This window comes from Rhinopithecus roxellana, chromosome 18, assembly GCF_007565055.1.
Source record: "Rhinopithecus roxellana isolate Shanxi Qingling chromosome 18, ASM756505v1, whole genome shotgun sequence".
Taxonomy (NCBI): Eukaryota; Metazoa; Chordata; class Mammalia; order Primates; family Cercopithecidae; genus Rhinopithecus; species Rhinopithecus roxellana.
Window position 1 is genome coordinate 87,605,997 of NC_044566.1, and position 15,738 is coordinate 87,621,734.

General features: G+C 34.1%; 1 protein-coding gene across 1 annotated transcript; it reads right to left on the bottom strand.

Moving 5' to 3' along the window:
• Window positions 1–583: 583 nt before the first annotated feature.
• Window positions 584–1,010, bottom strand: LOC104676449 (60S ribosomal protein L36). Its single transcript, XM_010381291.2, has one exon. It carries the CDS (start codon window positions 945–947, stop codon window positions 630–632), a length of 318 nt encoding a protein of 105 aa, XP_010379593.2. The 5' UTR covers window positions 948–1,010; the 3' UTR covers window positions 584–629.
• Window positions 1,011–15,738: the final 14,728 nt, after the last annotated feature.

A 15,738-nucleotide genomic window follows, 5' to 3' on the forward strand; every position in this document is an offset into this window, starting at 1 on the left:
TGTGATATCTTGGTCTCTGTCATAAAAATTTAATGATATAACTTTATTTTTTCTAACTCTATGTTCAAAAAGCAAACTGACAAAATGCATGGCCTGCCTGGCTTTAGAGTGAGGTGGTATAAGAAGTCAGACAGAAGCTGATATTAAGAACAGTCAGTGAAAAACAAGCTTATAAACATAAAAATGTAAATTGTATGTATGTGTAGATACGTGTATCAATATGAATGTACATATTTCAATTTTAATTTATTCAATACACTTAGTGAAGTATACATAGTTTATTCTACAGTCTATTAAAAAATATGAAACTGAGCGTTAATAATTGGCCTTGTATGAAAAACATTCTCAATTTCATGATTAGTTTGTTTTTAATGAAACATTTCAACTAATTTAATATTAAAATATGCCATTCATAAATCCCCTATGAATCCTAAAAGAAAAACTTAATCCAGTGACTGAGATATTAATAGAGGAAAGTTACTTCTTGCCGTAACTATCATGCATTGGTTGTGAGGAATATTGATAATAAAATAAACTCTTCTTTGTGTGTGTGTGTGTGTGTGTGTGTGTGTGTGTGTGTGTGTGTGTCAAACTGTTCTTTATTTCAGGGAGAAGCCAGGGGAGGGGGCTCAGTCTTTCTTGGCAGCAGCTTTCCTCATAGCGGCTAATACGTTGCTCAGCTCCTCCCGCTTCCTCTTGGCGCGGATGTGCGTCCCCACCCTTTTCTTGATAAACTTGAGGGCCCGTTTGTCCTTGGAGACCTTCAGTAACTCCATGGCGCGCCGCTCGTGCGGGGCAAAGCCACACACCTCCCGAATCATGTCCCGCACGAACTTCGTGTGTTTCGTCAGACGCCCGCGGCGGCGGCTGTGCCTGGGCTTGCTCACGTTCTTGGTCACCTTGTGGCCCTTGTTGAGGCCCACGGCCATAGGGTAGCGTAGAGCCATGGCTACTGCTCTCCAGTGGCGGCCGTGACGGAAGGGCTGGCGCCGCGCGGAACTCTGGGATATCTACTCAATAAACTCTTCTTTAACTTTAGTTTCTTAATTATGATAATGGTACTGCAGAAGGAAATGCCCAAAGAATTTTTAAAATTAAAAAAATTGGAGTCACCATTTCCATGGACAATAACAAACCATGCTTTAATCATTTTCTGACTTGCTAATTTATAACCAAATTTGCTGGCTTTGAGAATCTCCATTTTATTGTGATTGATATATATTTTTGGCAATGCAAATTTCCTAGAGCATCTCTAGGGAAATAGAATTGAAAACTCCATGAATATAATATTTTATTAAATACTAGCAACATAAGCATGATCACTCCCATCCTGTACAACTTAGGGACACAGAATGAGAAGACCCTTGCAACTCACATTTCAAAAATTATGTATTTCATTTTTAAAACAGATCTAGAAGACAAGTTGGCTGCTGAAATGTAAAGACTAGGAAAAAAAGGACAAAAAGAGTTTGTATTAGATTTATAATAAACAGATATTAGGCAATTAAAAGAAAAAAACCTATGGTGTATTTATGTTCCTCTTCTCATTTATTTTATCAACTCTTCTAAGGGCTTATCATGTATAAGTCACCATGAGAAGTCTTTTATCTCAATTGATATAGTTGAGTGTAGGAGGGAAGACATAAAAATGAATGGGTGCAGCTAGAGATAATGTAAATTCCTTGAAAGAGGTATTTCTGGTAACCTAGATGTTAATAAACTGGGATAATACTTACTAAATTAATATGTCTCTCCTTGGTGTCCAGTTGATTTGGCAAAATGAGGGATATTAAAAGCATGAAGAAAGTATATTTTTCTGCTTCAAACCCATCACATACAATGAAAAAGTATAAAAGATGGCAGAGAGAGGAAGCACAAACAAACGAAACGTTAACATTCACACAGAAAAACTGGGGCAACAACTAGTCTCATTACTGCCAAATTATGTGAACTCTGAATCCCAAAGGAAAGACTAAAGCCTTCACGTTAATTTAACATGTGTAAGGCTGCCTTGGTGAAATGACATCATAAAGTGTAACTGGCAGCATACAAGTTCTATTGTGTTTATTACATCCACGAGCTGTATAATCATTTAGCATCATTTGCATCAGTAACATTAAATTAGCTGTAATCCATCAGTCATTATACAGTTAGTCTAGATATGTTTGTGCTCTCTCATTCCTGCAATTTCCAAAGAATTATATACATTTTTGAGTCAATGAGCAGATGGATCGGTTTCCATTTTTAGAGTGGATCTTCCCTCTCCTTCATGCACTGTAGCAGGATAGGGACACACTGAAGTTTCTTCTTATAAAAGATTGAAGTCATATGGGAACTCATCATCAAACCAAATAACCAAATAATCCTTGCCACTCAGCAATATATGAAATTAGCAATATGGTTTCAGGCAGATTCTTCCTAAAGCTAGATGACCATCATGATTCACCAGGCTTCTACTACCCATTTCTCTACAAAAGGTCTTCACTCTTTAATAGGATATCCTCTGCATTCTGTAATAAACCAGCCATGGCTTCTACCTATCTGTATAGTTGTTTGAGTAGTCAATGTTTTTTAAGTAAGTGATTTCATGAGTTAATGTAACATCTGCCCATGTAGTCAAGAAACTTAAGAAAGCTTCTAGAGGAGTGTTTTTCTTTAGTTGCCCCAGCCTTTAGTTTTAGAGGTCTACCTTTAACAGGACTGTTAACAAAAGCCATTTTCTTATGTATTTTCTGTCTTGCATTTTGTCCACTTAGACATCTCTGCCAGGTGTAGATGTATTTCTTCCAAGTTCCTTTCATGAGATGTATCATATATAATCAGGGTCAAGCCTTTTGCCACATTGTATGGGTGATGAGTAGGCAGTCCCTCTGGAATCAAGTATTCATCATATTCCTTTGTATTTCCTCATTTGTCTGCCAAAAACGGGCTTTTGTCATTATGATCTGTGGATCTGAAAGACAATGTTGCTTACAACGCTTATCTGAGACAGCACAGAAGCAGCTGGTCACTATGGACTCATAGAATTTGAAGCTTTTGCTTACTAAGAAGCTCTATCGTATAGGTGAAGGAGACACTGGAGAAGCCAGGCAAGACAAGTTCCAGACTTCCAAAGTTGTTCCATGGGTTCCTTAAAGCCAAAATAGAAAGCACTCTGGCCCAGATTCACATCCAAGACTCCAAGAAGTGCAAATGCTCACTGAGCTTACACAAATAGAGCTGCTTGGGCCGTGATATATCTGTTTTATACTCAGAGAAGTTCCTCAGATAGTTCCATAGGTTATGTGACAATGTCCAAGGAGCCATGCTCCATAAATCGATGGATCCCAGGGTCAGAAAAACCCACTACTTACCATTTTCTTTCCATAGAGGGCAATCATTAATAGCACTGAGTCTTCCAGAGAGATGGAGAATGACGACAATCAAGAACATATAATATTCAAAATTTCATAAATTTTGAAAGGTGAAATAATTTATTATTTAAAGGGTAGAATACCTCCCAAATTTTGAAATATGTATTATTAAAAATCAATAAAATTATATAATTAATTATTTCATATTAGCAGATAGAATGCAGAGCACTTAGAGTGGCTCTCTAAATAAAATATTTAAAGATTTATCAAAAAAACATATTCACACATCTTATGACTGTTATGAAACATGTAAAGAGCATGGAAGTGATTTTTTTGAGGACAACTAAAAGAAACAATTTTCTTGAGTCACTATGTAAGTGTATTTGACAAAATGATACTGGTAATAATAGTTATTCAATAAATTTACTTACTAAACACATTATTATTAATAATTCTGTTGTGCAGACAGCACCTAGTACATGCCGAGTACTGTGTGAAGATTTCTTCTTCTCTCTCTTTCTCTCTCTATATATACACATACATACACAAATATACATATATAAACATATATATATCTCCAAATACTTATCAAATGACTAATAAAATGTCATATACTTATATATGTATATTAATAGTCATCTGATAGATATTAAATTAATACAAATATTAATATAAGTATTAGTCACTGGAGAAGTATTAATGTAAATATTAGTCATCAGATAAGTATCAAATACTGAGATATAGGTATACAAATATATGAAATCTTACTAGTCATCAGATAAATATTTAGAGACCTATTTTTCAAAGGCAAAACAGCTTGCTCTTAGTCACAGCCAGTAAGTGACACACAAGAATTTGAAACTAGACTCCATAATCCAAAACCAGTCCTGCCAATTTCTCTCTTTCAATTCACTAACAGGAAATTAGATAGTAATATCATAGGATCAAATTTATGTTAGCTGCAAAAATGTTGGACAGTAAATTTCTCTTTTTCTAATCTCTGAATAACTGCCTATGTTGAGTTAAGATTATACAGAAGATTATATATCTAGAATAATTCCTTGATGAAGTCAATGAAAGGTGAGCCTGGGGTTTTCCTTTGAAATGAGTATTAATGAATAATACAATTTCTGTTCTCTCTATATATTTTTAGAAAGTTTTTGTTTATTCTTTCATTAGATTTGGTAAATGTTATGTTTTGAGAAGTTTATTCCATTTGATTTTAATTGTCAAATATGTTAATATAAAGTCACAAATTCTACAAAATCAGTGCTTATGTCCTTTTTATAAATGTATGATACTAATAGTTTGATATTGATTTTCTTTTTAAAACTTTTTTAGTAGATTTCAAGAAATTCTTTTTTTTTTTTTTTTTTTTTTTTTTTTTTTTTTTTTTTTTTTTTTTTTTGAGGCGGAGTCTCGCTCTGTCGCCCGGACTGGAGTGCAGTGGCCAGATCTCAGCTCACTGCAAGCTCCGCCTCCCGGGTTTACACCATTCTCCTGCCTCAGCCTCCCGAGTAGCTGGGACTACAGGCGCCCGCCACCTCGCCCGGCTAGGTTTGTGTTTTTAGTAGAGACGGGGTTTCACCGTGTTAGCCAGGATGGTCTCGATCTCCTGACCTCGTGATCCGCCCGTCTCGACCTCCCAAAGTGCTGGGATTACAGGCTTGAGCCACCGCGCCCGGCCAAGAAATTCTTTTTTCTTTCTTTTTGAGATGGAGTCTTACTCTGTTGCCAAGCTGAAGTGCAGTGGCATGATCTCAGCTCACTGCAACCTCCGCCTCCCAGGTTCAAGCGATTCTCCTGCTTCAGCCTCCTGAGTAGCTAGGACTACAGGCACCCACCCCCACACCCAGCTAATTTTTATATTTTTAGTAGAGGTGGTGTTTCACCATGTTTCCCAGGATGGTCTTGATCTCTTGACCTTGTGATCCAACTGCCTCGGTCCCAAAGTGCTGAGATTATGCACATGAGCCAATGCGCCTGGCCGAGAAATTATTCCTTCTAACAAACAAAGAGTGTATATTCTATTGTGTGTATGTTTTCTATTTCTTTGAATTTTACTCTTACCTTATTACTTCCTTCTATTGACTTTTCTTAGGTCTAATTAAAATACCTGATGTCCCTTTTATCTCTTTAATCAGTGGATTAAATAATTAATTTTTCCACCTTTATTATTTTCCTAATGCATTTATTGCTGATATTTGTATACTCTTGCATACACTAAGACAAGGCTTGCTGGTGACAAAGTTACATAGCTTTTTGTGTATGTAAAACTATCTTAAATTTGAAATAGTTGTTAAAAGTTATTTTACTTGATATTAATTTTAACATTGTGGCTATATTCCTTCATTATTTTTTTAAAAAATTATTTCATTCTTTTTGGCTTCTGTGATTTTTGTTGAGAATTAAGTTTTTATATTTAGTGTTCATTCTGTGAGAGTAATATGTCTTTCCTCCTTGTAGAAGCTGTTAAAATTTCATCCGTAGTTTCCTCCCATTTTAGCAGGATGAGCTTATGTGTGTCCGTGTGTGTGTGTGTGTGTGTGTGTGTGTGTGTGTGTATTTTGTTTTAATTTGTTTAGTGTTTGGAGTTTGTTAGAAATACCAAAATTGTTAGAAATATATAATGGGTGCCATGAAGAAAAATCAGCATGGAGACAAAAGATCTCTCAGCAAGGCAATCTTTACTTTCTGCAGAAAGGGTACTCAATCACAGATAGAACAATGGTGACAGCACACTTCAGTAAAGGAAATGCACTCATATTTATTCCTTACACATTTGGGTTGTCCTTACTGCTGTGTCCTGCATGCATTGACTAGAGCTGGACCTCATAATTTTAAACTGACACCTGATTTGCTAATAATCTAAAACTTTCCTAAATAGGTAAGTGCAAGGAAGAACAAAGATGGAGAGGATGTTGCTTACAAAAGGTTTAAGGAAGCAATAACATTTCCAAAATAAGGAAAAAGCATAAGCTATGATCTAAGACTTGCCTAGACCTGTCCAGACATGCCTGAGTAAGCCAAAGCAACTAACTGTGCTAAAGTGTAGGAACTAATAGTTGATAGGAGGCTTTAGAGTAAGAAACTATTATTTCTAGTGTCTATTATTTTTAAACCAAGATGAGCTTTGAAGAGGAACTTTTCTACTTTCTACAGAGTTTCTTCCACATCTTTAATCTTTATATTATATCATTCCTATGTTATGGGAAAATGTTGGACATTAATCTTCAAATATTGCTTCATTCACACTTTCTTTTTTCTGCTTCCAGACTTAAATTATATCTATGTCAGAAATTTGGAGCTGGTTTTTCCAATACTCAAAATGTGTATTTTTCCTTTATTTTAGTTTTTATATTTTATTCATTTCTGTCCATGGCCTCTGATCTCCTATTCTGCTTTATACAATCTGTTCCTTTATTTTAGATGCTTCCTGTTAATGCCTGTGATGGCCTGAATATTAGCTAGCAAATTGAACACTACTTATTTGATTCTTATTCTTATTATTGTCAAAGATAAAAGCATCAAAGTCAATATTAAAAAATAAGTAAACCGACAAAAACACTAATGACAAACTGATGTATATGACAATTGAAAAAGAAATGGGAAGATATTGCTGTGTAGCAAACTGAATAAAAGGAGTCTACCTGAATCTTAAGAGTCTTGGTTAAGTATTTTCACACAAACAATAAGAACTCTTACACTAGGTAAGTCATTTTCACTCTCTAGACCACTATTTATAAACTGAACTAAGTTATCTGTACCTGACATCATAGGGGGTAGATTTATGTACTCAACGTTGACTACAAAAAAACTATGTTTTTTCATTTTGAAAAATGAGTATGCTTTTCTAATATAAACTGGAATTTTATTCAATGTTTAATCACAAATAAGCCAACTTTAGCATTTCTTAATGTTCAGAGCAATAAGAACTCTTCCTCTTTATCATATCTACATGCTTTAATGAAATAAAATTATGTTATAAAGGGTATATTTATATATAAACAATGGAATTCACATATTTTACAAGGCAAATGCTCTTTTGGGAATAAAAAAATTAAACTCTGGTTTATTATGTGAAGCAAATTAAACCCTTGTGCACTGGCCACTGGGAAAGAAAAATGGAAAACAGTTTGGTAGTTTTTTATAAAGTGAAAAGTGAACTTTCAAAATGATCCAACAACCTCATTATTGGGTGTTTTTCCTATGGGAATAAAAACTTGGGTGCACATAGCTATTATAATTGTTTATAATAGCACTATTTATAATTGCCAAAACTGGACACAAGTCAAAAGACCCTCAGTGGGTGAAAGGATAAAGAAACTGTGTTACATCCATACAATGAGGTATTAACTAACAAAAACGATGAATAAATGACTTATATGTGTACCCAGCTGGATGTATATCAGAGGATTATGATGAATAAAATAGGCAGGTTCAAGTGATTTCATAGTCTATGACTTCATTTATATCCTATTTTTTAAAAGATAAAATTATAGTGTAGGAGAACTATACAGTGCTCAAGATCGGTAGTGTTCAGAGGTCAGGGTAAGAGAAAGGTAAAACTAAAAAGGAGTAGCATGAAATTACCACTTTTCTCAATCTGCAAGATAATGTCTAATGCTCTTTTCTTGAATTTCAGCTCTACATTACTAATTAAGATTGTTTTAGATATAAAAGAAGAATATAAGTACAACCAGATTTTCCAGCACATCTTGCTTAGATCTTTATTTATTTGTTTAACTTTTGGTTTTAAGTTCAGGGGTACATGTGCAGGTTTGTTACATAGATAAATTTGTGTCATGGAGATTTGTTGTACACATTATTTCATCACCCAAGTATTAAGCCTAGTACCCATTAGTTATTTTTCCTGATCCTCTCCCTCTTCCCACCCTCCACCCTACAATAGGTTTCGTTCCCCTCTCTTTGTCTACATGTTTTCAAAATTTAGCTCCCACTTATGAGTGAGAACATGTCATATTCTGTTTTCTGTTCCTGTGTTAGTTTGCTGAGAATAATGGTCTCCAGTACCATCCATGTTCTTGCAAAGGACATGATCTCATTCCTTTTTATGGATGAAAGAAACTATCAACAGAGTAAACAGGCAATCTACAGAATGGGAGAAAATTTTTGCAAACTATGCATCCAACAAAGGTCTAATATCCAACATTTATAAGAAGTTTAAAGAAATATAAAAGAAAAAATGCAAACAACTTCATTTAAGAAGTTGGCAAAGAACACAGACAGACACTTTTCAAAAGAAGACATACATGTAGCCAAAAATCACACTTAAAAAAAGCTCAACATTACTGGTCATTAGAGAAATGCAAATCAAAATCACAATGAGATACCATCTCATACCAGTCAGAATAGCTTCTCTTTGAAAGTCAAAAAATATCAGATGCTGGCAAGGTTGTGGAGAAAAAGGAATGCTCATATACTGTTGGTGGGAGTGTAAATCAGTTCAACCATTGTGGAAGACAATGTGGTGATTCCTCAAAGACCTAAAGACAAAAATGCCATTCAACTGAGCCATTACTGGATATGTACCCAATGGAATACAAATTATTGTACCATAAAGACACATGAACACTTATGTTCACTGCAGCACTATTCACAACATCAATGATGTGAAATCAGCCTAACTGTCCATCAATGACAAATTGGATCCAGATAATGTGATACATATACACCATGGAACACTAACACTTTCCTCCATTCCACTTTCTACCAAAACATATTTTAATGTCAGATTTTTCCTTTTCCTCTCTGAGTGATATTAAATCAGGGAACAAAAAATACACTTTGAAAATAAAAAATAAAAAATAAATAAAAACCCAAAATTAAAACAAGACGTAAAGCAATCTACAAAGCTTTTCTTTATGGCATTTTATCTAGGCCTGCTATATATCCTGTACGAAAACTCTATCCTAACCACTCAACCTGATGTTAAAGGAATTTTAAAGGTGTTTTATAGGTTAAAAATAGTGTAAAATAAAGTACTATCAAAGAGAAATTTAACTGGACATTTGTTTAAAAAGCATAAGACATTTTATCCAGGCTACTGCAGTAGGGGAGAGAATCTTTCATATGAACTGAACCCCGGAAAAAACGGTGGAGATTTTTCCAGCCCTGTGGTAAACTGCTAGAAGAGCACTTGAGAACGTCAGGAGAAAAGCTTTTCAATGTGATTAGACCGTCTGTGTTTGTTAATTGACTAATTGACACTGTTCAAAAGTAGGCTGCACTCCCTCCACCAACACACACACACACACTCACACACACAGAGATAAAAAAAAAAAAAAAAGCACTATGTTTTTTGGTAATTACATTTCCAAAGGATGGTTCCCAGAGAAAGACATTCCTGGGTTGTAAAACTGGCAAGACTTTGGGGGAAGATTTACAACACAAAAGAGCAGAGAACAAATTTACAATTGCAAGTTTTTTAAAGGAAATTGTGTAAGAAAATGGGGGCTAGAGGCCTATCCACAAGGCAAAAATTTAGTCAAGATGACGGGAGAGTGCTGCCTGCTCATCGAAGTTACAATGAACGTTCCCAAGACTTCTGAGATTCTACACAGATCCAAGTTGCACATTACCATGTCTGTTATATAAAGGTAAACAAAATATTTTTCTTGATCAACTAGATCAGAAGCTATCTGTTGTTTTGTTCCCTTCTTCCCTGCCTGTCTGCAGGATGTTATCTTTTCTGGATTGTTGTGTTTTGCTTTTGTTTTTGATGATTCCTTTAGACTTTCAACAAGATCATAGGACACTGGGTTTCCAGTTTTAACTCAAAAAACTATACAAGGAAGAAAACAAGCACTTCATTTACACTATTGCTTTCTCTTTAAAGTTTATATAATTTGACATTTGTTTTCATGTTTCTCTCATAGAATAAATACTATTTTTGTTCTATCTTATGTGCTATCTCTATGCAATATCTCAAAAATGAGCATATGATATATATACCACACACATATATTTTATATGTTGAGAGGCAAATGTTCAGTTTACTCTTACCATTTTAAAGCTACCCATTTGTATGTGTCTAAAAAATGAATGGAAAAGCATGTGACAGGCACCAAGCTGAGCTCTTCCCATGCTCAATTAAATTAATTACCAAAATAAGGATTGAGACTTAGGATGCCTTGCACAGTCACCAAGGCAGTGAGGGACTGAAATAAGGAATAGAATCAACATCTGACAGCCACTGAATCCTGTATTCTAACTTTATTATTTTAGTTTTCTTGAGTCACATAACAGATCCCCTAGGTAATATCTGATGTTTTGTTATTTTAGATACTCATGTATTATTATTATTATTTTTTTTAACAATGCATAGAGACTTGAATAAGGCCAAGGGATATCAGTTTGCTATTTTGCTTCTGCTTTTAGGGGTTATACTTTGGAAATTTGGAGGCACTTGGAATGCAGGTCCTTGGCTTCAGAGAAGTTTATAAGATACAGTCTAAGGCTAACTACTCGAAGGAAATCAACACTAGAGAACTGGACTGTGTACCATTGAATCTGCATGACAGAAACATAACCCATGATCATATTGTAAAACTGATGGGCTGGCAGACAAAGATGAAAACAGGCAATGCCAAGATAGGGCCAAAGAGTTTAAATAGAAGGAACTTTCACAAGAGTAATATCCAAATAAATTGGAAACAGTGAGAAATGTATGGATCAAGTAGTTTTGTTTTGTTTTTATCTATATGTGTTTATGTCTTTTACATATATTTGGTACATTCCTGTAACCCTAACATGAAATTTTCTACCAGACCCTGTTTGTGTGCACGTCAATATGTACTTACAAACATAATCTTCAGAAAGTACACAAGGAATGCATAACTCTATAATCTGTTTACACCAACAAATATTTAATGATCCCTTTCAATTAAAATTGCTGATGTGGTTAGGCTTTGTGTTCCCAGTGAAATTGCATCTTGAATTGGAATCCCCAGGTGTTGAGGGAGAAACCTGGTAGGTGATTGGATCATGGGGGCAGTTTCCGTCATGGTGTTCTCCTGATAGTGAGAGAATTCTCACGAGAACTGATGGCTTCCTAAATGGCAGTTTCCCCTGGGCTTTTTATTCTCGCTCTCTCACTTGCCACCATGTAAGATATGCCTGCTTCCCCTTCCACCACGATTGTAAGTTTCCTGAGGTCTCCCCAGCCATGCGAAACTGTGAGTCAATTAAGCCTTTTTCCTTTATAAATTATTCAGTCTCCAATAGTGTCTTAATAACTGTGTGTAAACAGACTAATACAATGGCATTCTTAGTTGTAAAAGTAAAGATATGTGAGGGCTTTTTGTTGTTTTAGTGTTTACTTACAATTCCTAATAAAGTCTGGAGTAACACAGCTTTATAAAAACATTGCTGTATGCATCACCTTACCTTTCTTCAACTAATTTTACTCCGAATCTTACTTTTTCACTTGTATCACTTGATGAAATGTTCATATTTCTCCACATCCAATTTAAATACATTTAATAAAGAATTCATATACATTTTAATATAATATAACATTAACTACTTTTTCTAGAGAAGATTTTTTTTTTTGCTGTGTATTTAAAAGTATTCTGAGAAGCAATTAACTGTTTAAGGTGACCTTAAAAAATAATTTAGAATGAGAAAGCAAATAAGAAAAAAGAAATATTAAATATCCCAAAACAGTTACTACAGATAAATGCAGACTTTTAAATATAAGTTGTCATATTAGTATTTTTGCTTTTAATATTTTAATTAGTGCTTCTGCCTTGATACTATTTAATATGTAGGAATTCATTTTATGACACTAAATTTAAAAATATCAACAGCACGCCGGGCGCGGTGGCTGAAGCCTGTAATCCCAGCACTTTGGGAGGCCGAGACAGGCGGATCACGAGGTCAGGAGATCGAGACCATCCTGGCTAACACGGTGAAACCCCGTCTCTACTAAAAACTACAAAAATCTAGCCGGGCGAGGTGGCGGGCGCCTGTAGTCCCAGCTACTCGGAGGCTGAGGCAGGAGAATGGCGGGAACCCGGGAGGCGGAGCTTGCAGTGAGCTGAGATCCGGCCACTGCACTCCAGCCCCAGCGACAGAGCGAGACTCCGTCTCAAAAAAAAAAAAAAAAAAAACAGCACCATCTTTTATTGAAATTGAAGGTAATTTCTTGTAAAATATTTAAAAAAATAAAATGGGGTGTATATAGTTCACAAATATTAGGCTGACAATAATACATTAAAAAGAGAAACACATATATGAAAGACAATTTTGGAAGATTAAGTGAGTTGGAAAGTGACTGCACATAAATATATATGAATTTCTCTAAAGTATTTTTGAACTTTAATATATATGTGCTTTAATAATGTTTTTGGAAAATTTGGTATTCAATATATTAAGTTCCTATTACTATAAGACTGTCATCATAATTATTTTCTAATGAACATTCATTTTTTATTTACTTTCTTACATTGTTACCTAATAAAATTTTAGTTGCATGCTGTAATAAATCACAATTTGAGAAATATGTTATATTTCTAGTCTCAAAAATGCACTTGCTTATTGATTTTTTGTCTTATTAATAACATTTGTTCAATTCATAATGTTATGTACCAACAGTTTTATTGTTACTAAGAATAAAAATTTAGTGTAGTATAAAGCAATGTAAATCTGAATATTTAAAAAATTGTTTTAACAAATATTTAGTTAAGCTAAATATATACTAAATGTAATTTAAAACAAATAAAAATATTTTTAACAGACACAGAAGGACAAATGCTACATGATATCACTTATGGTATTAATCTAAAGTAGACAAACTCATGGAAGCAAAGAGTTGAATGGTAGTTGCCAGAGGCTGAGCGAGGTATTAGTCAGGGTTCAAAGGCATGGTTATATAAGATGCGTAAGTCCTAGGAATTTACTGTACAGCATAGCACCTACAGTTGATAATATTGTATTGTATACTTAAAACTTTGGTAAGAGGGTAGGCCTTATGTTTTGTTCTTATCGCTAATAATAATAATAAAGAAGGTGATTGGTGAAAACTTCTGAAGATATTTCACAGATTTATGACATAGTCTGTGATGATGATTTCAAAGATATATACTTATCTCCAAACTTATCAAGTGGTATACGTTAAATATGCATAGCATTTGTATGTCAATAACACAGCAATAACATTGTATTACAAATATATTTCAGCAAGTAGAACATGTAGATACTGAAATCTACTTTTCAAGGTGAACTATAATAATTATTGAAGCATAAAAGAGGTTTGTCTTTCAATCTTTAGTTATTAACATAGCTAATTATAATTATAATAGCCTGTTCTTCAATTAATTATTATCCAATCCTCTTTTGTTTTCCGTAGCATTGAAAATAGTTACTGGAGAGTGCTCCCTTAAGCCTGACACATAAGACATAATAAATGTTTAATAACCAATGGATATAAGTGGATAAAAATCATATTTCATCATTTTTTTAGAAGAGAATACTTAAAGGCACTACATGTCATTTCACTACAATAATGGTGAGAATAAAATAAAAACTAAATATTTTAATAAAACAAGACATATTACATATATTTATTAAAAAGCAGAATGTTAAAGTATGCTAGTAATTATAACCATTAAAAGAACTTTTGTTCTACATATAATGTATTTAGAAAATACAATTCACCAGTCTCTTACAGAGATGATGAAACATGGAAAAAGAGAGAGAGATGTTAGTTATCTTTATTGTGTGGATTAGCAGGAAAGACAGAGATTGGTGAAGAATAATAGAAATAAGTGTTATGCAGAAGAACAAGATGCTGAATCACAGAAGAGAACGAAAGTCTCTAAGAGGAAATAATCTCTAAGCTCAGATCCAAAGGATGAGTAAGAGTTAGACTTGAGTATATCATATTTCTAGAAGAATAAACTAAATGTATGAGGGTCTGGGGGCCAGAAGAATGAACACATTCAGAGAGTAAAAGTAAATTGATTTTGAAATGAGAAGACTGATAAGGCCGGGCAGCATGAAAAAATAAATAGGGTCTTAAATGAAAAGGCAGTCAAAAATATTACTAAACTTCAATATAAACGGAGTTTTGTAAGGAAATTACTGTTTATATTTTTAAAAGATTAATTGAATAAATATGTAATAAATATCCATGCAAATAAGATTTTTAAAAAATACGTAGGTAAGGCTGGGCGTGGTGGCTCAAGCCTGCAATCCCAGCACTTTGGGAGGCCAAGACGAGCGGATGACGAGGTCAGGGGATCGAGACCATCCTGGCTAACACGATGAAACCCCGTCTCTACTAAAAAATACAAAAAACTAGCCGGGCGAGGTGGCGGGCGCCTGTAGTCCCAGCTACTCGGGAGGCTGAGACAGGAGAATGGCGTAAACCCGGGAGGCGGAGCTTGCAGTGAGCTGAGATCCGGTCACTGCACTCCAGCCTGGGCGACAGAGCAAGACTCCGTCTCAAAAAAAAAGAAAAAAAAAAAAAAAGAAAAATATGTAGGTAAAAACATTTCTTTACAGAGAAAACATTTAGGTAAGTATCTCAATATAGATATAATATTTAACTACAGATGAATCATGACTGAGAGAGTTCTTTGGGCAGGCAGTTATTTGCAGGATACAGTATCATGAAGCCTACAGTTTTAGTTACAATGGTAAGGAGTTTTTATCTTTTGTTTTGTTTATTTAAAAATATGTTGCTGTCATTTTAATGTTTGCTTTATTGTACCTTAGTCTTGATTGCTTGTTGTTTTTTGTAATCAGCAGTCCAATTATTATTTATTTCCATGTTACCATGTTCAAAATCTGAAAAGTTTTCATAAACTATATTCTGTTGAGTTATAACACTTTTTCCAATTAGTTCTGCCACTGTAGTCATAGGTACATCAAATTGCTTTTTTAAATAATAAAATAGTACTATTGAAAATGAATTTCACTCTTGACTTTTTCTCCCTAAGATTTTTTTACAGTGGCTTCTTTCTTTTAAATATATTCTTCTTTCTCACTTCACCTAACTTTGTTTTCCTTTTACTTATTATATGCATTCTGTTTTATCTAAAACATTTTTACCTCTGCTATCATGTTTCACTAGTTCTCTCTGCATTAATATTCTTACCTTTTTCACTTCCCTTATATAATTATTATGAACTCGGAAAAATAAAGTAGCTGGTTCCCACATAATAAGTAACAAGAAGACTGTTCCTTGAAATAATTGAAACAAAGCCAATCTCCATGTTAACTTTCCCTTGTGTGTTTTAGAAATCATGGAATAAATATTTGAAGTACATTTACCTCATCTTATTTCTATTGTCACTTTTCTAGTCTTTCAAAATTTTAACTTATGACAATAAAACAGCATAGCACAATCCCAAACACA